Source organism: Molothrus ater, chromosome Z (genome assembly GCF_012460135.2).
Source record: "Molothrus ater isolate BHLD 08-10-18 breed brown headed cowbird chromosome Z, BPBGC_Mater_1.1, whole genome shotgun sequence".
NCBI classification, from domain to species: Eukaryota; Metazoa; Chordata; class Aves; order Passeriformes; family Icteridae; genus Molothrus; species Molothrus ater.
The window spans coordinates 49,287,079-49,313,551 of record NC_050511.2 but is presented as its reverse complement, the minus strand read 5'-3'; the positions used below and the strand labels follow the sequence as shown (position 1 = coordinate 49,313,551).

Genomic DNA, 26,473 nt, shown 5'->3' with positions numbered 1-26,473 from the left:
AAACACTTCTTATACTAAAATATTTCTCTGCATGTGTGTTCCACTTCAATTTTAACCAAATGCACTGCATGGACAGCTTAGAGCTGGGTCTTCTCATTACATTCATGTTATTGCTACATGCTTATTGATGTTCAGAAGAAAATAAAACTGACATCAGACTATCTCCTCCTCCTCCTCCTCACACTGAAGCTCACCTATGAAATAATATACAATTTTCTCAAAAAATTACTTGTAAGTTCAAAGAAACAAGACCTCTTCTGTTGAAAGGAGGAGTGGACAGGTACCATTTAAAAAAATTTAATCAAATCTGTCTTCATACCTCTCAAAACAACATTTAATCTATCGTATTCAACCATAGGAAGACTATTCATTAAGGTTGTTACACCAGCCATTCCATGTGACCTTCCTAGCTTTCAATTTTCTACTTGAGTGTAATATTGAGTAACCTTTCATTTCTGTCTCAGTAAGGGATAAATCCTTTTACTCCTTTTATCGAAATACATTTCGATAGTAATACACTACTATGAAAACAGTACTTCAGAATATGCAAAAATGAGGACATTATTCACTATTTCCTCTGGCTCTGGGGGGAAAAATGTACTGTTTGCATGAGTTCATTGGAAAAGAAAAATCACATCAGTAGCGGTGTGTTTGTATCCATCAATAAAGATCTACTGTAATCTCACTGTAGATAAAGGGAAAAGAAAAACAAAATCAAACCTTGAAGCTAAATATTACTCTGCTAAGGGGAGAGAAACTGGGAGGTTCAGTTCAAGTTTTTTTCTCATTGCTAAAAAAATAATCTTGTCACCCAAAACAGTTCTAATCTCTATGTAACATGAATCTGCAGAATGTTTTTTGAAAGGGTGAACAGCACAAAGACAAACCTGATTGGTCCATTTTCATCTTCTGCTTTCCGGAGTCTGAGCAAAGGTGCAGAACCTTTTACCGCAACAAATTCTACTTCTGGGAAAGGAGGATCTGAAAAGTGAATAAACACCTGTGGTTCAGAAAGGTTTTAGTAATATTGCAGGCATCAGTTCCTAGCAACTTTTCAGTTCTTTTTTCAACTGCTAGCTAGGTTTTCTGCCAAAACATCCTCAATTGAGCCTTGAACCCCAAACAGCTAAAGGCGGCCAAGAAAAACACAGTGCAAATATGATCATGATGGTCTGGCAGCCCCTGTACTTCTGCTAGCTGGAAAAAGAGAGATGCCCAAAAATGGTGGTTGACTACAGAGAAATGAGCCTTTCTGACTACAGAAAAATGAAGGCTTTGTTGGAGGAAGCAGTATTACTTACTAGACTAATTGAAATGGTCAGGGAGAAGAAAAGTATCAAGCTGTGCACAGAGCCCATTACAAGAAATACAATGGAATGAATAGAAGAGAATTTAGTAGTGCCCAAAGTACTTTCAAGAAGGCAACTTCCTTAGATACTGCTTGTAGTCAGGTAGCAATCTCCAGGCCCTTAAATTGGATTTCAACATGGATACAGAACTCTAATCTGTTTTGGTGGGAATTTGCATCAAGGCCAAGGCTGAACAAATAGTTCTTCCTCTAATTTCAATGGTAATGATGACAGCTGCACATTGATAAGGAAATTACTACTACCAGCCTGGAAGCAAAACTGAAAATAGATTCAGTGTGTACAGCCAAGGAGGCAGAGTGTGAAGCATAGACATCATCTACCCCAGAAGTTTAAAAGAACTTGCACAGGTAAATACAGGTATAGATAGGCTTTTTGAACACCAGTGTATCAGGCTCCTGATGCGATATCTGACTGAAGAGTAAAAAATGCAGTGCTTATGCACAGAACACCATGGCTTCAGAGCTAGAAAGAATAATCAATATCATGAAGAGAAACAGAAGAAAATCAATGCAGATTTCCCACTTAAGTGACATCAGGCAGGATATTGCTGAGATGCATGGATTTTTCAAAGATCTGGAATACAAATAGCTGCACATATCTTTTGAAGTGTAGAAAATCATTAGTTTTGCAGGAGAAAATGAGGGTTGTTAGAAAAACTGTCAAGAGGGTAAGTAACTGCTAAAAAAGGGAGCTAGAAAATCATGTTGAAAGCAGAAGTACTGGGGTGCAGGCAGGTTATTAGAGGTTAGTGCTACTAGCATTTTGGTAACAATCATGGCGCAAAATCCCAGTATGTACAGATGAATTTGCTGCTCAATGTTGGAAACACAGATTTTACTAAAGGAGAATTGAACTACTGTAACAGCTGTTGTTGTTCAAAACTGGGATTAAATTCACTGTACAAAATACAAGGTGATACACCTGGGCTTCTAAGAAGAATTTATGCTAAATATTCTAATTGCCTTTGAGTAGTAGAAATGGCGTATTAGTGTATCTCAGAATGAGTGCTATGCCCCAAAATGACAGCAAAAAGCAAAAATCCAGAAGGCTGCTATAAAAGGCATATGAATCAGGCTAACATAACACTAGAATAGTAGCACCCAAAATACACAAGGCCCATGTGTGACCATTTCATATGACCTCTGCTTTAAACAGAGATGAAATTTATAAGGGGATACAACTTTGGCACGGTGTGCCCAAAATAAAGCTAACAGGCCATACAAGCATCCCTAGCAAGAAAAACCTCTACCCCTTGAAAAAATCATCCTCAGAAGAACCTCCTGGAAACCTACCTACCCAAATAAATTGCTTTGGTAGTTCCCTTTACCAGGTTATCTTTAAAACCACGGTATAGGTGAACGACCAGTAAAGAAACCAGCTATGAATGTTTAGGATTGAAATGAGAGTAAGATTTATACAGTGGTCTACAGCTTCCTCCCCTGGGAAAGCAGAGGGCATGTACTGATCTCTCCTCTCTGATGACCAATGACAGGACCTGAGGGAATGGTCTGGATTTGTGTCAGGGGAGGTTTAGTTTGGCTATCAGGAGAAGGTTCTTCACCCAGAGGGTGGCTGGGCACTGGAACAGGCTTCCCAGGGAAGGGGGCACAGGACCAGCCTGACAGAGCTCAAGAAGGATTTGGACAATACTCAGAAGGATTTCGACAATACTCTCAGAAGGCACAGCGTGTGACTCTTGAGGTGTCCTGTGCAGGGCCAGGAGTTGGACTTTCACAATTCACATGTGTCTCTTCTGAGGATATTCTATAATTCTCTGAAAGCAATTGCTCTACAATGACTTGCTTCCCTCTAGTAGAGTCACAGAAGAAAACCCTTTCTGAGAGTTTTCTGAGTTAACAAAATGTACTGCATGGCTTCCTGCAGGAACAAGAAACAGTCTTTGCTCCTGTTCTTTTCAATACATCTGCAGCCACAGATACTGTAAAAGGTACAGGCAGAATTTCTATCTGAACAAAATAAATTAACAACTAGTATTTGACAGCCAATCTTTAGGCCCTTTGCACTTTGCAAACTTAAGCAAATATTAATTAAGAGACAAAAATTATCTCTTAATTTCAGTGGTTCCTTAGCACAGACACTGTCAATAGAGAGAGTGACAGGAAAATATATCTCTCAGGGTGGTTTTATCTAGTATACTCCTTCTATCTTCCTTTCCTTTGACATTTAGTATCACCACAAGACATTATTATTAATTTCCCTAAACAATTTTTCAATTTCCAAGAAAAACTTGGGAATTTCTTCTCTAATGCCAGCCAGAATGACCATTGCATGCAATGGTTTTGCATTGTTTTTACAGAAAACAGCACAAGAGGAAATAGATGTGGACTCAGATGACAAGAATATGGATGATGACTAATGTCATAACAATTTCTATTTTCTTTAATTTGACAGGAAAATGAAAATAATGAAAATAAGTAGCCATCCAGAACTGACAGCCCTAGTAAGTAAGTAAAAGAGAGAAAGATCTAAGAAACACATAGTACTGTTAAAGGATGGAGTCTTTTGCTATGTTTAGTTTCTGGTAAAAAATACTAGTTATTAAAAACATCAAGCACACAGAAGACAATCTACCGGTTTTAATAAAAAGAGTGAACAGTTTGTAGCAATGTGAAGGAGTAATAATACTAATATAATTGAAAGGAGTAGTTTAATTTTTGCTTCGGTGATCAGAAAATAAACTCCGAAGAAGTTGTTCCATATGCAGTATTTGCCCACTCTGACTTTTTTAATAAAATAAGAACTTTGCCAAAATTAAACACTGAAAAATATAATTTAAAAGAAGTCTGCTGGGAGGTCAATATTATTAATGACCTAAAAATTCTCTTCTTAAAGACACTGACTTAACACCACAGAGAACAGCTGGAGGGAAAAGGGGAATACTACAGAGAAGAAAGGACTTGCACTAGGTGAAGAAAACAAGATCCTCCGGTCTGTTCAGGTTCTATTACCACCTTGCCTTTCTTTAAGAAATAATTTTTTTAAGTCTTCACAAGCAGAACAGACTAGCATATCCAGGAAAACAGAGAAGGGCACGGTAAGAAATCAAAGTATATGCATAGATTTATGCATACATTGTCCCACTCTAAGCACTTCCTTGTCATATCAGTCTTATGGTTAGCAACACTTGAACAGTTTATACAAAGGCTAATTTTTTATAGTGAGAATCCATCTTCTGATTTTCTCTCTGAACCTGAAGGCAAGCTACAAGGAAGAAAGTACATGCCAGGAAGTGCTTCCTGCTGCAGCAACACTGAGAATCATCCCAGGCCTCAAAGCTGGAGCCAAAGCCTGCTTGGTGTTACACTGTAAGGGCAATAACAAAGCTTTAAAAGTAATAATGTAGTTGAACAACAAAGTTCAAATTCACATGGCAATTCTTCACCAAACTTGACATTCCAAAGAATCCAAATCAAAGACTCTTCTTAAGGCTGGGTTTTAAATAAAACAACTTGTTAGTGAAATAAGACCATTGTCATGATCTTAATTCCCTGCACACAAGGGATTTCTTTCATCTGACACCTATATAACTTAGGTCAAAGTTACAAGGTATTTCTATAGCTTGAGTTATAAGACATCCATATAACCTGATTAATCTATATAACCTGCTATCAGTACAACCTGAATCATAACTTTCTATATGTAAGTAACTTGAATCATAGCCTTTTATACCTATATAACCTGAATCATAACTTTTTATACCTCTATAACCTGGTAAAAAATAAGTTTCTGTACAACGTAAAGGCCAGCATATGGTTAACTAGCTGCTTAATGCTGAATAGACAAAAAAGAAGATAAAAACACGCCAGGTGGATAGCTTCAGAAACAGATAAGTATAGTACTAATGAGAAATTGGCAAATGTAAAGCCACTTAGCCAGAAAACAAAGAATTTAGGCCAGCCAGGACCAGACAGACCAAGGAACACCATAACTATGCATGCTCCAAAGACAAAGCTGAAAAGTTCAGATGTGAAGAAGACCTTGGAAGCCTTCATCAAAGATCCCTGATGACCCCCAAACTGGGGAGGCACAAGCATGGTGCAGAAGAGTTTTTTATAACCATGAGATCATACCATGTAAATTAGTTCTGGCATGTATGCGATGATGTTGAAGTGATATAGTGACACGAGGCAATACTTACTGTATAAATATACGACAGCACTTGACAAGGGTGTGAGCTAGGTGGAGATCTCTCCTCAACACCAGCGCTAAAATAAACAAATACCTGCTTTACAGACACAGTTCTATGGGGTTTTATTCACAGCCATTTTTGGGCATCACATGGTTATTTGAGGGCTTTATGTCCAAAAAGTTTTTGCTGAATTTTAAAACAAGGAAATAAAAAATAGTGCTGTAAAAGTAAAACTAAAATAAGGTAGAGATAGTAATACAATAGAAAACATTGTTTACTGTTTTTATTACTGTTTGAAGAGTAATTCTAAAGCGATCAGGAGAGGAGTAGGCTTTGTCTTCTTCAAACTAATCTTTGCTACGAATCTTTCTACAGCATCAAGATTGAAAGCACATTCTATCTCCATCAGTTCATCCAGCATCACATAGATACTGTTAACTCTTTTTAAGTAATCTGAAAACAAACTGCAGTATGGGTTTGGAGTTTTTTGGGCCTTCTTGTTTCATTTCCTTGGAACTCAACCCACATTCAGTAGTGTCTGGCAACAGAACTGGTCATTTCTGGAAATGCCACTCATGTGATTCCCTTTGCTGACTGTGGCTTTGTTCGTTGCCCTGCTGTGCGGCGAATGTCACGCCACGCTGTTGATGATGAGGAAGGTATGAGTGCAGCGAGCAGCCGTGCAGCCGGAGCCGGGGCGCGGCCTGGCCAGCACGGCCCTGCTGCAGCCGCGCGCCCGGGCCCGGCTCCGCGCTGGGCCTGAGCTCTGCTGCACAAAGGGGCCTTTCTTCCTCTCGGGGACAGCAGCGCCCGGGGCCAGCACACCCTCAAAGTTAAACGGTCCTGGGCAAGGAAAAAGGGGGAAAGCAGGGAGACGTGCTCCAGGGGACCGTGGCTGGCACCTCTCATGCAGCAGTGACCTGCCACCTGCCCTCAGCTGCGAGTGACAGCTCACGGCCACACAACCACAGGGAGCCCGCTGTGCCCCGTCGGGTGTCTCCTGTGTTGGAGCAGGGCCGATTCCAGCTGGGCCCCGATTCCAGCTGCAGAGCACCCCTGGGCCAGGAACTGCACCTTTAAAAGTAAATTCAACCACATCTCACTGCTTCTTGTATGGATCGCATTGCCTGACTCTGCTGCCGTGTGTGAGCCAGGCTGATCCCCATCTCCTGGCTCATGCCTGCCTGCACGTTTCTATGGTTTGTCTTCTGCTCCAGTTCTTCCTGTGGCACCTTTCCCCTGTGATCTCTAGGAACAAACCGAGGTGTGTTGAGTGCTGACATCTGCTGTTCTGCAGACCCAGGAGGAGGCGTTCAGGGTCTGGCAGCAGAATGGGAGCTCGGTGCTGTTGGCTCAGGGTGTTTGGTTAGGGTCCTTCCACAATGACAGCCTCCTAGCCCCAGTGAAAGAGGTCTGGTCTGAGACCCTGCAAACAGCAGTCACTGCTCTCACCCCAGTTCCTAAGCTGATGGCAGGACCTTGCCTGGATAAGCAGAGGGGTGCAGCACTGTGCTGGACACTCAGGGAGAGCACCCAGGCTTACAGTGCCAGACACTTCATATATCCCCTGCCTTTGCTCAGCACTCTGCAGCTCTCCCTTCCTCCTCGACCTTGGCCAAGTGTCATGGTCCTGTGCACGACCTGGAACTGCTTTAATTGGATGTGTGGCACAGGGACTGGCCACATATGCATATTTTCATATGCACCGAGATGAATGCACCTCCCTGGCCATGGGAGAGGATGAAAATTTGGTCAGGAAAAACTCAGCAAGGTGCTTTTGGTGCTTTCAACTGGAAAGCCTGACAGAAGACACCATGTTTACTTTTCATTATTTCTCTTCTGTGAGCAACCCACCCAAAGCAAACACTATGGAAATCAGAGTTCTATTTCTCTTTCAAAGCACTGGTTGTAAAGCATAGACTGTGTCACCGATATTAATTGCTTTGTAAACAGAATAAGAGAAATTATCTGAATGTTCATGAGTTCACAGGGACTCATGAAAAATTCTTACTATGGAGGAGTTCAGAAAAATTATAGCAAAGTGGTGTTCATATGAACTTAATTATCATGCATTTAAATAATCTCCACACAAAAATACAAAGTGTATGCATATGTATGAAATTATTTACATGACTGGCAGCTAATTTCCCCCTACATTAAAAAAAAAGTAATCCTGCTCATGTTTTCATCACTTCTCTTCCCTCATTATATAAATCAGAAACTCCCTTCTTGGCAATTCTCATTCTCTGATGCTGCACACTTTACTGGATAGTTTCTCTGGAGGTACATGATGCTCTGGTGCTCTCAGAATAAGAGCTATGAAATCACCCCACCTCCAACAGTCTTTCACTTCCTCATTGGAAAGTAGATTTTGGGTTTTCCCTCCTTTTCCAGACGTTAAAGAACTCCATTTATGAAAGAATGAGTATAAATGTTTTTCATCCTACATCAGATCAGAACAATAGTCTATCTTTTATGTGCGTATGTACATTCAGAGACAGATGAACAAATCAGACATTACAATCTGATCTGTAACGTTGTACATTTTCCACACGCCAAGACAAAGGGCTCTACAAGATTATACTAAATATATAATGGAATACATTCTCCTTATTCAAGTAACTTTCTAAACTTTCTGCTTGTGAGTCTACTTTCTCACTCATGTTCATATGAAGACAGAGAAGAGACACATGAGTACGTGGCTTGCAGGCAAATCTTGGGCTAAACCAAAAAAGAATAGCAGCTGAGAAATACATGAAGTACTACAATTATCTGAGGTACACAGACTCAAGGTCAAGCCTATTCAAACCCCCTGGAAAGTATATGTACAAATATGTAAGGAATTGCAGCGTGTGTGAAAAGTATGCCTTGAGCAAACTCAAAATACAGCTTGATTCTAAGCAGAAAATCAAGATGAGTAAAAGCAATGAGAATTTAACCTAATAAGAATTATTTTACAAGAAGGAAATGTAATCAGTTACTCTGGGACAAAAGTTCTATTTCTAGTGTCCAGAAACACTTTTTTTTCTTACTATGTCTTAAGTCATAGTGGTCTGTTCTAAAGCAAAAAACCTGCTAACCAGACTCTGTAAACATATATGCATTCATGAACTCCCAAAACACCAGAGTTTTCATAAAGAATCTATCCAAAGCAAAGCTCAAAACCAGATTGAAATATCAATAGAATTTTAATGTGGCTGAACTGAAAAAATTACTCTTATTCAGAACATTAGTAATGAAAGTAAAACAGACCCAGCTCCTTATTTATTATTTTGTTTTCCAAACACTTAAAAAAATGGTTACAAAATGGTTCAATCATCTTCATTTCATATGTAAAAGCAGGTAGTGAAATTAAGAACAATGCCTCCCCTGAGCATGCTTTATTAAAGGATATTCCAAAAGGAAAATTAACAGAGCCATGTGTAAGTAGTATAATCACAAGTATGCCCACTAGACACTCCTTTCCTTCTCTGGAAAGGGACACGAGATTCCTTGCTTAAAAGACAATCTTGCTACCATCCTTTTACAGCTACAATACAATCACTGTCTAATAATTTTTGATATTTGACTCAATTTCCTATTTCTAGTAGACAAGTGGTGAGAGCTTCTTTAAAATAATTTAAGACAACATAAAAGACTGTGCAAGATGCCTGTTACAATGGTCCGTGAAGCATTTGCTAGACTGCATTTACCATCAACAAGCTGACAGGCAAAACCAACTTTGTGCTCAGCACCCAACTAATTTTTTAGAGGATGCTACTTGACAGGGAGAAAAACAGGCTTTTAGGTCCAAGTTCTTGGCTTTTTTTCCTTTAGAAATAATGCGGATATAATGTATCCTCATTCAGGATGAATATGGGCATAGATATAGATATTCAGGATATAGAAATAACTCTCATTACAGGCATTCACAAATCTTGTTTTTTTGAAAAAATACCCAAACTTATTGCTAGGATTTACATACATATTGTGTTCTGCAACAGTCTAAAAATTTACACAATCACTATCCTTGTCAGGAAATTAGGTCTGTAAGGCAGTGATCATCCAATTGTCTGGGACATGTCTCTTCACACTATTCATAACTCCACAGTTAAGATTTTCCAAACTCTCAAAATATAGAAGGTTTGTATAAGTCAAGGAGACACAACATCTGGATTTGCTCCCAGCTGTGGCTACAGACCAAGTAATCATGTACCTCTTCAAGGATGGCATATGAAACCTCAAACAACCTATGAGAACATAATCAGTAAAACACTTTTGTAAAAGTGTCAGTTTCCCTAGAGCTTCTGTGCTTAAGGCATATCTTGCATTTCTACAATACCATTTAGCTGGAAAAGCATCAGAGCTAATAGAGCCACTTTTCAGAATTAATTTGGCAGATAAATTGAGATCATTCCATCCACCATGGAAAACACATACATGATTACAAAATAACTGAACAAATTAAGGTGAAAATAATAGTTAAAATAGTTTAAATAATAGTTTAAATAATAGTTTTTACATAAATTAAGCTGCTTGCATAGGTAATGCAATTCCAAGACATAAGACACAGAAGTCAAAACAGCACTGCCAGAAGAATTATTTCAGCTGGATCCTTTTCATCTTAGATGAGATAACAACACAACTAATCCTATTTAAATTCCATTATTTGGCAAGTTTTTCCACAAGATCATTATTGGCTTTTTAATTTTCTGCAATTTCTGCAAAAACTTAAAAAAATATAAACTTTTATGTTTTTTCAGTGGAAGTCAGAAAATAAGAAATGTTTTCACACCAAGTTTTTGATAAAGACTCCTAATATGATAGAGCAACACCCATCTTTTATTGCCTATTGAGTAAGATAACTATCAGGTATAAACGGGCTTGTGTTGTAAAATCTCCTTTCAAAATGGAAATAATCGAACTTTTACGCAAAGACCTTTCCTGGGGCTATGCATATGCATTTGTTAAGCACTAACTCAGCAGAGAGCAAAATATGCCAGCTGCCAAGACACAAATACCATTTCACACAGCAACTGCTGCAAAGTATTCTCTAGAGCTCTGCTGAGTAAGTGACCTGATGCAATCCTGCAGAATTCAGGAAATACCACAGGACGACAGAGTAAAAAGCTTTTCCTTTTCTCTGAGTATGTATTCAAAAATTACCACTATCAACAAAATTCTGAGATATCTTACTAGCTTTTTAAACAAAGACACATGTACTCATGAACTCATGGGCACTACTTTTGAGTGGCAATTAGGGAACTAGTGAAAAGGAATTACAAAATAATTTCTGTAATTTCATTAAAAAAAAAAAGAAGCAAACGGGTCATTGTATATCTTAAATGGCAGCTTTAAGAAACAAGAGTTTTCAATAGTAAACCTGAAGCTTAAAACCATCAGGTTTACTATTGAATATACATCAAAACTATCAATTTCAAAATGCAAATCTCCAGCTCTTCCTAAGCAGTCAGAAGAGAATTGATTCCATCTAGTGGCTGAACAGTTACGGGCACTCAGAGAGCTTTCATGTTCCTTACCTATTATAATTTGTGTCCCTGACAGGAAGAGAGATACCATCATCAAACACTGCACTGCACTTCACCTAATACAGAGATTCTGACAGTACAGGGATGGTGAAAACTGTTCTAAACAAATCAAGACCCATAAGATGTTTCTCATCACAGCATTTTAGTGACATACATCTTGCTAAATTGTGAACCCAGGGCTCTTCCTTCAGAAGCTAATTTGCTCAAATGTCTTTTATGTTTTGTACTCTGCCAATTAGAGGCAAAAGTATCCACATGAGGTACTTGCAGATTCCTGTACTCTACTTTGGATTCTTGCAGACTTCAGTGGTATCTGTTTCTGTTGTCACAAATACCAACACAAAGTGCATCTGAGATATTAACTCCACTGTGGGGAGAAGTTTTTCTTAAAAAAAAGCCTTAGCCTCTAAAAGGGTGAGGAATTTAACTCAGCTGTCCTAGATACTAGTCTTGTGTCCAACCCACCAAACTATCTTTTCCCTGATGTCTCAAAATGACACATTTACACTCTGCACCTCAATTTTTCTCCCCCTTCTGACTCTGAACTCTACAAAACCCATGAAAACAAACAATGGACAGTTTTGAGCATGGAAAGAATACTTTGGCAACCCACCATACAACACTGAGATCAACAATGTAGATTCACTTGAGTCTCTTATACCCACTAGGTGCTTTTGTAAATATATAAAAAATAAATGGCAAGACCTACCTGTAATTTGTGTTGTCATAGAAACAAGCAGTGAAAAATTCAAAGCTACCATGGAAATATTAATAGAGTAATTGGTGCCTGGTTGCAAGTCTAAACAAACTTCAGGAGCTTGCTTGTGTGTGGAAAGTTCGAAGGTCATTTCATGAAAGAAGTTCTTCTGATACCAACGCTGGCCTTGCACATGAAACTGTAACCAAACAATCACAGCATGAAAATTGAAATAATAAAATACTTGCAATCAGCCATCTCATGCTCTTAATTAGAGGAACCAGCAGAAGAGAGCACTGCTTATGATGTGTCAAAACTGTAGGCATTGACAGTTACTCAAATTCCAATCCTTCCAAAAGTTGATTCGTCTTGATCAGATCTGATATTTTCCTGGTTCTTTCACTTCTCCTCCTAGTCTATCCTCTTTTTTATTAATTTCCCCTACACCATATTTCCTGCTAACATATAGGCTTCCACTAACGGCTCACTTTTATTGAAGTATACCCTCCTGGTGAATTAAAAAAGTAAGCTCATGTGAGCACCTCTCCAGTTACACCCTGAGGATCAATACAAAATCAAGTTATTTTGACTCATGTCAAAATGCCAGCTACACTCTGGGATCTGTCTAGAGACACCTATATTTCCAGTGAAATTTACAGGCTCATGGGTTCTTTTTTTTGTTTCAGTAGGATTTCCTGTTTTATTGTTGATGACTGAAATGATCATGAAGTCAGTAACTTAAGGCCTCTCCTGATCAAATGATTTTTCTGAAATGAAAACAAAAATGCTTGCTGGATATGAATTGTGCATTAATTTTCCTTTAAATAGATCCTATGTCTTCAGATAATCTCTTACTGTCTCCTGGCACAGAGAAACTTGAGACAACAGCAGGTGGTCAGGAGTCCTGGCAGAAGTAGTTCATGTACAAATTCCCTGCTGGGATAAGGGCAGACTGAAGGCATACCACAAGGCAAAGAGAACTGACTCAGTGGTACCAGAATAGAGTCGTGTGAGTTGTTTGCCTGAACATGGCAAAATTACAAGTACAGATAAGGAGAGTAAATTAAGAGTTAAGTATGGGAAAAATAAGCAAGAAACAGGACTACAAGAGAGCATGGTCTTTCTTTGGCTGCTATGCAAGATTATTCTTTGGGGGTTTATGAGACATTATTATGATAAGGAACACTGCTAGCACTGAGTGAAAAATTAGGTTTTTGATTGATAAAAATTGCTTTCTAGATTCAAAATACAAATTGTCACTTACTGAGTATTTGTCTTCCACATCAGTTCCCCTGACATTTCTCCTCCATTTCAAGCAGGTATCATTAAAAATTAATACATTATTGAAAGCTTCCTTTACTGTAGAGAAAATTTAAAAAGAGATCAACTTAGAAAATTCTACCTCCTTCAGCTTAATTGAATATGAGCAGCTGAGAAGAAATTTTTTTTCAAAATTTTTTTTTTCAAAATTTTTCATTCTCAGAAAAGAATGAAATTTTTTTGAAATTTCATTATTTTCTGAGACAGAGAGGTAGGCTATCATTTCTTTTTGAATGAACAAACAGGATAAGTAAAGCATGATCATTTTCTAGACAAATCGGTTTTTGGGGAAACCCAAGCATGCTATTCAGGAAATCTAACACATGATCTACTTGTCCAGGCCTAGAAGGTTATAGTTACAGAAAGATCAAGGATTCAGGCCTCCTGATTTAAATAAAATTATCACAGAACAATTTGTCATAGTTGATGCCCTTTGGGAAAAAGCATGTGAGCAAAAGCATTTTTGTGGATTTCAAAAGCAATTATTTCTCAAGGTCTGTCTCACCAGAATTAGTATATCAGAAGACAAGCCTAAAGTCTCCATGACTAAAATACTACAGAAATCCACTGTTAGAACATGACTTCTGTACAGTTACTGATAACTGCCAGAGCCCTGTTAATCACTGGTAAACACAGGAGCATTGTCTGTAATGCTCATACCACTTAAATTAGTATCACACAGCCAAGCAACAGGGAACTCTACTACAGGGAGGGAATCATATTTCAAGGCAAAAAATAGAAACCAGTAGGCATTGTACCATGGACCAAAATTCTGTACCAATTCTGCCTCAGTCAGAAGGCAAGTCCTGAAAAAGCAGATTTGCCGAATCTTTCGGAAGGGCGCTTTCTGCCCCTGCTCTCCTTGCTCATAGAGTCAATGGCCAAGTGAGCAGAAAGAAAAACATCTTGCAGAAAAAGAGGATGTAGACAGTGGCTACATGCATGTAGCCAGTATAAAGAATTATGAAGTCTAGGAAACAGCTCTTTTTCCTGTCTGTTAGACTCAAATCAGTGAACTCTGCAGCACAGTAAGTTCTTTTAGAAGCACATAGAATACAAAACACAACCTACCCTTTGTCTGAATTGCTACTGTAAATGAGACAGTGATGTTTGTAGAAGAAATGGTAGTTATATTGACCACGTAGTTACTTCCAGAGTCCAGATCTAAACACACCTTTGGATTATCTTCACTTGTACTGATGTTAAATATCACATCTTCTGAGAATATCTTCTCATCCAATCTTTGGCCCAGTATATGAAACTATTGAAACAAAGACAATAGTGCAATTTGTTGTGACTCTCCAAAATTTAGAATATGAGCTTATTTCATCTTATTGGTTCTTAAAGGGAACACAGGATTACATCTGGTTTAGAGAATCAGTTCAAGGAAAATATATACGGTTTTGACTAGCTATGGGATGTCTTAACAAACTAGATCTTTAGTTCTTCTGTCTGTTAAAATTATTATTTAATATATTTCTACAACAGATAGAAGGAATCTATTATGGAATCTAATCCAATCTATTAGGAACCTAATCTACTGTGGACCCTACAAAGATCTCCAACTGAAATAGTAATGTGTAAGCAAATATTGTTTCTTGTTTACAGCACACAGATAGAAAGTACATCTACTTGTTACTTTCCTTCCCTTTTGCTGGTTTTCCCCCTTGCCCCACAGAAGCAATAGTAAGGCAAAACGCCAAACAACTGTAGACAAGCTTGCCTAAGATTGTCCCAGTGTAGTGAAAAAGAAATCTGTTGCTTGTATGACATGAAGGGACAGACAAAGCTCACCTTCTCTGGCTATTCTGAAGTGTCTTTCAGATCTCAGAATTCAGGAAAAGCATGTGAAGAGAGCACATTATACCAGAGACCCACAGCTTGCCAGTTACCATTGGCTACATAAAAAACAGTTTCGACCTGTTAGGGGAACTGGGAAGCTGTGTTTTCCATCTCAGCAGTGCTCAATAAAAGTACACAAACTAAAAAATACTTTGGTTATAACATAGGAGGAGAAAGATGGGTTGTTTTCCAAAATTATTACCCAACCTTGAAATGTTATCACATTAATGTACTTACCCTGGACAACCTAAATAATCCTTTTTATTTTTTTCCTTATTGTAGATACTAAAAAAAAGGAAAAAAAACCAAAACCAAGTAACACAAACAAAACCCCCTTTCTTGGGATGTTATTGTGAAATCATGGAAAGTCTTATCATGTTGTTTTGGCTTTCAATAACACTGACCAAATTTTTGTTTCTGGAAATTTATGCCTTAAGCTTTATTCTTACGCTCATGTAGATTAAAAAAAAGAAAAACAAAAGTCCTTACAAAAGTTGTTTTCAATTTCCAAGAAAAATGGTTCTAAAATGTTCAGACATAGATTAGTTGAAACTTTTGAGTAAGGCACACTATTTTGATATACCTTGCATTTTTAAAACATGTTATATCCAGTATCTGCAAGTGAGACACAGTTCAGTTGAGATGCTTGTCAAAGACATGGACAGAGCCCAAATGCTGCACTGTTTTCTGTGGCAATGTGAGCTTGAGCTCTTCAACGGAACTTCACTAAAACATAAACTTATGCTGTAACTGCTTACAGATTCAAACAGGCATTTAGGTGATTTACTGAAATGAGACCCTGAATCCCGAGTTTTTTCACCTACCTTTAGGACAGGAATTTTCTTCTTTCTTAACACAGCTAGTCACCCCCAGGAGCTCCACTGGGAGGATTGAGACAAACTGCCACACCAACAAAACCCATAACACAAATATCCAATGCTGAATCAGCAGATATAACCACGACAAAGTTACTCCCAATCTCAAATACTTCCATTATTACTTACTGTGTATGTTTCCTGCACTCCCAGTCTTCCACTTTTCCTTTGCCACCTCACACATGTTTCATTGAAAATGGATAAATTACTAAATAATTCCTCTTCTGCGACCAAAAGCATGAACACAGAAAGAAAATAATTACTTCTCATGCATAGCTTATGTTTGGAGCAATTGCTTATTTCTTACTTTTTCTTTGGTCTTTTTTTGCTTTGTTTTTTTTTTGTCGAAACAGGAAAAAGCCAAAGAAGGTAAGCACATGTTAGGTAGAAGGCTTTCTCTTAACTGTCTTGGCTCCTAAACTTAAAATAACAGGCTAACTGAAGAAGCATGTCCTGAGCTAAAGACTGTGAACTCTTTAAACATACAGCCAGCATTACATAAACTGACCCAAGGAACTTTAAAGAAAGCTTCTGTGTTAGACTGGAAAAAGAGTTTATTTGTAGCTGAATCAAAGTTTTGGTTCATTATTGACTTGAGTTGCTTTTTAAAAGGTGTTGGCATTTTTTTCTTGTTGTAGAATAAATAAAATTAAATAACACAGCAGAAAACTTTCACAAAATAGTTAGTGAATTGTTCTGATGTTAAAGCAAGCACAGGTCAGGGCACTCTTCCCCTGCATATAAACTTCATTGCCATCTCACAGGGGACCTCTTGTAGCAGTGGATATCAAGCTGGCACTAAAATAAATCAGTACATTAAGAGTTTCTAGCATTTCTAGCACTCCATACTTAGGCAGATATTTAGAACTACAATGTAACTGTTAATGTATTTTGCAGTACTTTTTTTTAATTATTAGAACTGCCCTAAAACTGTTTTCTAACATTATCTCCCTCTCCATATATTCCACAAATACATGCCTCACTCACTAGACTAGTTCATCTCCCAGCTAATTTTAACTCCCCCACTCCACATTAAAATGTATTTGGAAATGCTGTTGAAAGCTTTCATGTTTCCAGGACAGAAGAAAGAGATTAATCTGTGTGTCCTCTAAAACAAATTTCTTATAAATAGCTGTGTGATTGACTATATTTAAGGGCTGCTTATTGTTATTGTTATCTGTTTTGCAGTACTGCCCCGAACTCCACAGTCTAAGGCTTCTGTACCAAAACAAAGCAAAAGATTATGTTCAGTTGTTGCATTCTTTAAATAAGACACAGTTTTATTAAAAGAGTGGATAGCAAGAAGGACACACAGACAGAGGGAAAATGTTTCCATATCCATGAGATCTGAATTAAAATGCATAACAAGGAGGCAGGAGGGAACAAGAGAGGGAGTAATCTACAAGACTTACTGGCAAGAAAATCTGCAACTTGACTTATGAGTTTATATAATACAGCTAAAAAAAAAAAAAGAAAAAGAAGAAAACAACAAAAGGGATTGCACTGGATATTTAGACAAGAAAGAAATCTTTACAGTGGCCTCCTTGGAAGGAAGAAGGCAGAACTAGTAGCATTTTTTTTTTTCTGTAAATACATCAAATTTTTTGTTATGCTTTCTGAACTTTGAGGACAAGTCCATGGGGCAATGACCATAAATTCATAGAATAGCTAGCAGATCTTTCCTCAAAAGTTTCCACTTTAAACGGATGTGAATGAAAGAGCATGAAAAACCTCTGCAGAGCAATTACCACAACAAAGCCTACAGCTTTCTGAGGAGACTGATTTTTCTCCTTTACTCTTACTGATAACACAATCTTTGTTTGGACGACCAAATATAAAGAAAGGGCCTGGTTTAACATTAATCCCAGCAGCATAAACCGAGTCTTCAATAAACAAAGATTTCTCTGAAAAAAACATTCTGCAACTAGAGGGAGACAAGTTTCTTGCAACATTCATTCTACTCTGAAATCTAACAGTGGCAGTGCTTACAGAGATTGGGAACTCACTTTGTGAAACACACAGTAGCAGACAGTAGCATCCAGATCTTAAATGTATCTGATTTTGATCAACAGTTTATACTTAAACTTACAAATAAACTGGGAGAGCAAAGACCCTGCATTTGCCTATATCTCAGCACTATAAATTTAAACTTATGATTACCCAAGGCAAGTGAAGTTCACTGCTACCCCACTGATCTTCAGGTTACCTTCACAACCTTTTCCCATCCCAAAAGAAAGTGTCCTAGAAACAACATGTGAATAAATACCTGGAGAACCAGAGGTGAAAGGTGAAAAGAAATCCTTCAGGAGTCAAAGAGAGAAAGGCAGATTTAGGAGAGGATAGAGAGATGCAAATAGCACCTGGCTGTTGGCAGCCAGGAAAGATAGGTGTTAGTAAACGCAACACAAATGGTAGAATGCAGAAAAAAGCAAAGTATTTCACTAGCACCAGTGAGTGTTGGAGGGGGAGAAATTACATCAAGAAATTCAAAGATACCAACTTTTTTACCAGAAAGCAGACAGAATCAGCTCCACTCTGACATTTATTTTCAAGTAGCTAAAAGAGAATCCACATATTCAAGTTCATTTCCAGAGTTCTTGCTACCTATCCCCATGCATAGAAGCAATTTAGTGGAAAGAAAAAACCCAGGTACTAGATTTCTTTGTATATTTTTGCCTGTTCAATTCTGTAAGTGGTGAACAATGTTGCAAATGCCATCTGCTACTAACCAAACACATTTTTGCAATTAAATAAATGAAAATATCTCAAAGACAGGTGCCAAGAGGGTGGTGCCAGACACTTTTCAGTGGTTCCCAGAGACAGAATGAGGAGCAATGGCCACAAACTAAAACACAAGAAGTTTTACCTGAACATAAGGGAAAACTTCTTTACACTGAGGGTGGCAGAGCACTGGAAGAGGCTGCTCAGGGAAGCATGAAGACATTCCAAACCCACTTGGACGTGTTCCTGTGTCACCTGCTCTAGGTGACCCTGCCTTAGCAGGGAGATTGGACTGGATGATATCCAGAGGTCCTTCCAACAATAAAGGTTCTGAGATTCTGGGAAACCAAGCACTTCTACTCCACAGGGAAAGAAGTTCTGTGAGGACCAGATACACAAGATGTCCAGGCTCACACGATGAGCACACTAGACAACAGGTATTTTAATTGCTGGTCTGTTCTCTGCACTTCAATCACCTCATTCCATGTGTATAAATGAGAGGTTGGTAAATACTGTAATCCAGCTTACTACTGCCTACCTTACTGATGGCTTAATCTAATCAGCATCACAAATAAAAAAAAAATTAACTTTGTAATTAAAAAGATAAATTAATTAAATGTAAAATTAATATTTTTAGCATTTAAACTAGCTACTTAGAAAAGTACTTGTATACACACACACACATATATATATTTACCATGTATCCAAACAGACAATGCACCAAACAATGCAAATAAAAGGCATCCATAGCAATCACTTTTTAAGAAATGAAGAAACTAATTGTCAACGAGAATTTCCTGCAGATGTTCTCTTAACTGCCTCATTTCTAATGGAATGGAATGTACTTTCTCTCATTTTAATGGGTGTTGCTGTTACATGCCATTAAGAGCATGTAAATGTCAAAGGCATCCCTGCACAAGCAGAAATTTTATTTCATTTTAAAGCAATTTGTTAACTCTAGTGAATATGAAAAATGTAGAAGTCAAGAAGATGCAAGATTTGTAACAATTTCCTGTTGATGATTAATTTTTTTTAAAGAAGTCTGGACTAGTTAGGCTATTTTTGTCACTCTTCTTTCTGGTCTATTTGACAATAACTGACTTTTTTGGCTCTCTGATCCAGCAGCTAGGGCTGGAATCTGGCAAAGCTCTTGCTGAAATCCATGGTAATCCTGTGAGTGCAGTCTGCAGGTTCAGGCCCTTCAAAACTTCACAGCGCTCAAGACAACTCTTGGCACTTCAAAGACTGACAGACCTGACTAACTTAGTCACTTTACACAATGCTGGCTTCAAAATCAATTCACAAAATACAGTCATGTTAGTTTCCTGAATGAAATATGAATCATGACTTCTAACAACAGCAGTTCCATTTTCACTTGGACACTTTTTAACAGCTGAGAGAACTGCTTTTCTGCATACTCATTTTACTTGATGTCACATGTTTTACATTCACCATAGATGCTCAAGAGGTCAAGTGAGGGAACAGAGGCCTCATGCAGTAACTCTGTATGAAGTTAAGTGGCAGCAGGCAAGGACACATTTCTAGTCATTTTGGAAACCATGAAGATGTTTCAAAGCTAAATGAACACTATCTTCTGCAAAAGACACCACTGCTAGAGATAGAAAGTGATAGACTACTCCTTTTTAGGACACAGAAGAACATTAATGAGCACAACAGTAACAGTCCAAAACATCTGCTTCTTGTTGCTGTTAATAAAATGTCAGTACATCCTGTTTCCAAGCACACAGTATGACAACACCTTTATTACAAATTTCCCTTGTCAGAACTCATTATTTAATAAGAAAATAATTCTGGAATGAAATTCAGAAAACTAGATGTAGGCTGGAAAGGCAACCATGAACAAATTTTGCTTTGGTCATTACGAAAAAACAAAAAACAAAACAAACAATGAGGGAGAGAGAGAGATAAAGGGCTTCAAATTAAATTGCCAGTATTTTCACTGGAGTGCACTTCACAGTATTAGAGTAACAAGAAAATATTGTTAAATGCCTTCTGCCCCTCTGGTGACGCTCCATGGGCTTCTGAAGCTGAAGGCAATGTGTGAGACAATAAAACTCCAGTAGCATTAGTCTCTTTTCTGTTTGAGAAAAAAAGCAAGACGGCTACAGAAGATCTGTGGCATCCAGTAGAAGTTGCTGTATTGTAAACACTCTCTTCTGTGACCTCTCCATCCAAAAGTACTACCACATTCCCTACATCATAAATTAAAAAGGGGTTTCTTGCCCTCATTCTTCCTCCGGCTGCTAACATCAGAACAGGAGTGACAAACTAATTACATTGCAATTTAAATAGCAACTTTGTATGGTAACACTTACTTTTGCACACGTATGTAATATTCTCCCATGACTGATCTATTGTGCATTCTGAAAAATTCCTGTCTCCATTGAAGTAATATCCTTCTTTGCAGTGGTAGTACACTCTGCTCCACAGAGTGGTAGAGTTGTCCCAGGTCATTGTCGTGTGTGGAATCAGCAAAGGTTTGCCACAGTCTATTTCTAGAACAGAGAAAAGCAGGAAAGCAAAACATTGAAATGAAAACAGGCAAGACATTTCAAAGTCCTAAAGATGGAGGGATGAACTGTCCCAGCAGGTTATGCTTTATTTTTTCCACTTCTTAGAGATTCCTAGAAGTCAGGGAGGTCATCAGAACCCAAAATTTTGTGGCTGGAGACCTTCTAGCAGGCTGAGATATTTATCCTACAAGATGGCCCATAAAATAAAAGAAAGTGTCCTGATTAGAAACAGAGAGCAAGGATCTTTAAGCAAATTTTTCTGAACAATTCTATCTTTTCACAACACTCTCTTAACCTCCACAAGCTATTTATTCCTTTATTTTACCTACCATTAGTAACAGTAGATATTAAAAAAGACACTTGGTCGAAGGAGTGTCGTGAAAGAACAGCATCAAGAAGGTTATGTTCCTTTGTCAGTGGATTTAATTCAAATTTTGAAAAGAGATGCTGCTACAGACAAGATGAATGAGCAATTCTGGAGGAAAATTTGATAGATTATGCAAACCACTTGACAGATAATTAGAAAGCTGGGATAATGAACTAATAATTTAATTCATTTGCTCAGGTTTTGGGAGCTGAATAATAGAACAGGGAATAAAAAGAATAAAAAGTGAAGATCAAATAGATGGAACAGTATTATTTAGGGTAAAATCTGCTTTTCAATTCACAATGAACGTTATACCTCAATAAAAGATTCTACGCCACTTCAGTTATAAGAAGCAAACACTGTAAGAATTAAAATCTTACCCTCATTAAAGCTCATATGGTACAAAAAAGTTCTTTTAAAACCATTCAATAATTTTAAGTGATTCTGAAATTCTATTAAAAAAAAGGAAAGCAAAGAAGTAAAAACCAAAGTTTATAGAAACATGATCTGTACAACATTTAAAGGAAAATTTAAACTTATGTATTTCAATGGATAATACATCCACCATCATGACTATCTTCCTTTTCATACACCAATGTGTATGAATCTATCTACTATAAATCATGAGAATAAACCTTGGAATAACTAATGCTCATGGAAGCATGTGATTAACTCATGGAAAGACAGTATGTGACGAGACAGAAAAATTCCTCCTGTTCCAGCTACCTGCCCACAGCCATTCTGTAAGCAGACTGAAATGCAGAAGCACATTCTTGTGTAACATTGCAAACCTTCTCCTCAGACTCATGACACAGAATAAGAATATTAAAGGTCATTCTAAAAGTGGAGAGTGGTTATAACATACACATGGAGCATTCAAAAATACATTTGATTGCAATAAACTGAAAGCTTGATCCTGGATCAAGCTGAAAATATATTGCTTAACCAACAAGTAGAAAAGTGAAGCTGTGAAAACTGACTAAAGAGTGTAATTATTCTAAGGTCTCCTAATGAAGAATATGAGCCCAGATTAATAAAAAACAAACCTGAAGAGGTTTTTTTTAAATGTATCGTTGTGTTCCATCTTAATGAGGAACTCTTTAGACTACATTCCTCCAAATCATGGCACTGTAAGAGACTTGATTCATCTCAAATAGCAACAGCATGTATGAGCAGTCATAATTTGCAACTGGAAACTGTCCAAATACAGGAATTTTGAAGGTATGTTAATAACTAATAGCCGCTTATTTCTGATAGTGGCTTCAACTGCTATCAGAAAAGTAGAGTGGATATTGAACTGGAAAAAATGTAAGCAATTTAGGCTGCATTTTCATCTCATGGTAATTCCAAGGCCTGACATGCATTGGGATTATGTTCTTGGAATGTTAACTTTTAACAATTTATTGGAACTTCCATTAGCAACACAAAAAAAACCACCCTGTTCAATATATGGTTTTTGTTTTGTGACAACTTTTTGTGCCAGAAGACTGTAAACTGAATGCCCAGAGAGGATGACTGATATTTATTACAGTGACTTAAACAGTATCTATGCTTAACAAACCAGAAGGCAGGCTTTATTTACCTTTGCACACCAAATCAGGGCCATCCCACTGTCCTTTGGCATTGCAGACTGCAGTGCCACTGCCACCTGCCATCAGGTACCCATGATCACAATAGTAAGTAACTTCACTTCTGTATGTGGTCCCACTCACAGATGTTGGACGTGCATTCAAAACAAAAGGTGGAGCCCCACAGTCCACACCTGAGGAGATGAAGGAAGAGGAAGACAGACCTGTTAGTCAATCAGCAGGAGCAATGACAGCTGTACTCACATAACTATTTCTTCATCTTTACCAGCTAACCCTCTTCTCCTGTAGTAATGCAATATTTCCTCAGGTCCTCTGCAATATTCCCACTATGACTGACAGTGCTGTAGCTACTCCAAACTTCTACTTCCAAATAAAAGGACACTTTTCTGTCTTTCTCTCAGAATAGCATGCTAAATCTGTGACTCACTCTTCAGTCTAGGTAATAGCATACAGAAAAGTCCTGGTTTTCTTCTGAATCTTTAGACTCTCCTGCTTTTACAAACCTGATTACATTGGGTAAGGTGGTTCTATACCATTCACAATGAGCAACACTCAAAGGAAGGCCAATAAGCAGAAACTGCCTTGAGAAGGCAAAACTTTTAAAAGTATACAAAAACTGTAAAAATGCAAAACCACAGAAAAGGTTACAACATACTATATAAAAGTTTCCTATTAAGGCAACAATCTCTTAAACAAAGAAGTCAAGTAGCACACAGACACACACACACACACACAGAGACACACACAAAGAACTTGTTCAAGGTACATTTACTATATTAAAAAAAAGCAGACTTGCCGATTTTAGAAAGAGAAGTTCTAATTGAAAAGGGCTTGCAATACAAGGAGGAAATAAGTTTGAAATTTCACCCATAAGCAGTAATATTGCCAGAGAATGGATGATTAGAACACCAAAGCAAGTACATGTTTTAAAGACAGTCATAGGAAACTTAACTCTTCAGAGATGTGGAAGTGTTTGCTCATGCACATATGTTCTTAAAATTATGAAGACTACCCAGAGATGAGCAGTGCTATGATGCCCTCTTTTGCACCTACAGCAAACCTTCAGACAAAAGTTCACAAGGTGTCAGGAAAATTGATGTTTTCATAAGAGGTGAGTGACACCTTTCAACTCTGGAGCCTTTCCCATGAAATGCTAAAGTAATCTAGTTGTTTTCTAGGCCTCAGCTCACAGGCAGGAGGACACACTGCAGTGTCTGTAAAAATGCAGGGACTAGCATAAAAAATGTCACTACACTAAAGAAAAAGGTAAACAATAACATGTCCTTTAATTATCTTCTTTTTCTGCAAATAACCAGATCTTGAAAAAAACATTTCCTTCCGATTGTGGAAATAGTCTACTATCTTCACAAACACACTCCCCATGCACGAACCCCCTTAATGAAGAATTTAAGAAAGATGTAAGACTCTTTTCACCTTTACAGCTTAAAGTGGCAGGTTCCCAAGTTTCATTTGCAGTGCAGTATGAGAACTTTCCTTCATTGCTGTAAAACCCTTCTTGACACTCATAATGAACTGCACTTCCTGGTAGCAAGCTGTAGTTCCCCACAATGTAGCCATGCTTCATTTCAGGAGGGGAACCACATCCGATTTCTGCAAAGAGACTGGGTTGAAAGATCTCACAGTACATAAATCACAACACTGACTGCTTTAAAATCAGCTAAACTAGATGGTCACATCCCAAAATACACCTGATCTGATGAATCTGAGGGCTTACCAAAGAGGTAGAATAACAGATTTGAAGAATTATCCTGGCCACAACTGGAGGAACACAGGAAAGCAGTTACTGAGATCCATTTTTACTAACATACAGCTGGAGCCACTCACAACACTGAAGATGAGACACTGCAATGTGATGGTGCTTTGTGTGGGCCAGTCTCGTTACAGCCATGGCTGAATGATACTTCAACATCAACAGGAAAATTTCAGGCCCCAAAGCACAGCTTTATTTCCCTGTGCATGGGAAAAGTGAAGCACTCTGCAGCAGATAAATTGAAATGAAATGTTCTGCCCCTCAAACCATTCATCTCATTGAAACAGCCTGCATACAAAAGCTCCACTCCTCCAGCACATCTGCTTGGACAGGGCTCCCTTGTGCAACTCTGCAAGAAACACAATCGGTACAGACACTCTACTTCACCACAGAACATGGAGAGGCCAGTTAGTGAGATAAGAAGCAGGATTATCAGCAATTCTGGCAAACAAAGCGGAGCATTCCCGTCAGAAAAAGTGAGCAATTACAGGCTGTGAGCTGTGCTGATGGTTCTGGCAATAATTCAGAAATAAAAGCTGAGTATAATCCAGGCAGCTCCTTCCACCTGGGATGCCTGTGTTCACTATATACTCAGATATCCACAGCTTACACTGCTAGCAGTTTGCATCTGTAAAAACTGACACTAAAGACAGACTTTCAAATTGGAAACTTGATTCTGTTTTTTTTTTTGTTATGGCAACATAAACTGAACTGTTTATTTATGCAGGAGGCACAGTATGTAATAAATAGCTAAATTGTTATTTTATTATTCCTGTTCCCTAGGCTTTTTTCATTTATCCAACCTCTCTTATCAGCTATTCAGTCTCTCTTCTCTTCCCCTTTATGGGGTGTGATTACATAAACAACTGGATTACAACACACTTCCTTTCTACTCAGAAACAAACTACATTACTTTCATAACATCATCAAGCTTCTCTGACCCTGCACATCTGAAGCACTGCTGAGAACCTGTAGGAATATCTGGTGTTTACTCTGGGATCCTGACATCACTGGAACAAACTGAATACAAGAAGAAAAAAAAAAAAAAACATATGGCAAGCAAAGTCCAGAGAAAGGGTTCCTGCCCTGGAGAAGCACAGGCCAGAACAGGCACTACACTATGGTGTAACATGTGATTTTATCTGCTAGCAAAAACAGCATCCAAAGACTCTCACCTTTGCATGAAACTATGTTTCCATCTTGACGAAAAGAACGTTCTCCAGTTTCTAATTTATAACCATCATTGCAGTAACACATATAGCTTCCTTCAGTATTCACACATCTTGCATTATGACCACACAGCCCAGCCTCCTCACATTCATCAATATCTAAAAATTCAGAGAAACGTAAATGCACTTCATAATAGGGGGTTTTGTTTTAATTAATTAATAAAGGGCCCAAGCTTAACTATTCCTTGAAGAGTTCTACATAGCTTCTCACAGCTCTTCTAGGAAAACAAAGGAGCTTATCATTGTCTCATCTTCAAGCATCTGGAAAGAGGACTGTTGCAAATTTGTCACTAGCTATCATTAGAATTACTGCTGGTCTACTTGACAAATAGTTTCCAATGTCATATGCTGTTCAAACAATTCCAGAAAAATCCTGTATCTGGACACCTCTTAGTTGGTTACAACAGTTCATCACTAACAAGAAACTGGCTAATATTCTACACTAAACACAAAAGTTACAATCTGGGAAATTTTAAGTAT

The 26,473-nt window shown here is 38.0% G+C and overlaps 1 protein-coding gene across 1 annotated transcript in view; it reads right to left on the bottom strand.

The window, feature by feature from the left end:
* SUSD1 (sushi domain containing 1) overlaps nt 1-26,473 on the bottom strand; it is a 49,965-nt gene that overhangs the window by 11,844 nt on the left and 11,648 nt on the right. Inside the window, exons 4-12 of the mRNA XM_036403760.1 lie at nt 25,940-26,092; nt 24,428-24,604; nt 22,987-23,166; nt 20,840-21,019; nt 15,912-16,006; nt 14,137-14,326; nt 13,010-13,104; nt 11,758-11,944; nt 888-981 (exon numbers count right to left, since the gene is read on the bottom strand). Coding sequence (XP_036259653.1) covers nt 888-981; nt 11,758-11,944; nt 13,010-13,104; nt 14,137-14,326; nt 15,912-16,006; nt 20,840-21,019; nt 22,987-23,166; nt 24,428-24,604; nt 25,940-26,092 — 1,351 coding nt within the window. The remainder of the gene's footprint in view (nt 1-887; nt 982-11,757; nt 11,945-13,009; nt 13,105-14,136; nt 14,327-15,911; nt 16,007-20,839; nt 21,020-22,986; nt 23,167-24,427; nt 24,605-25,939; nt 26,093-26,473) is intronic.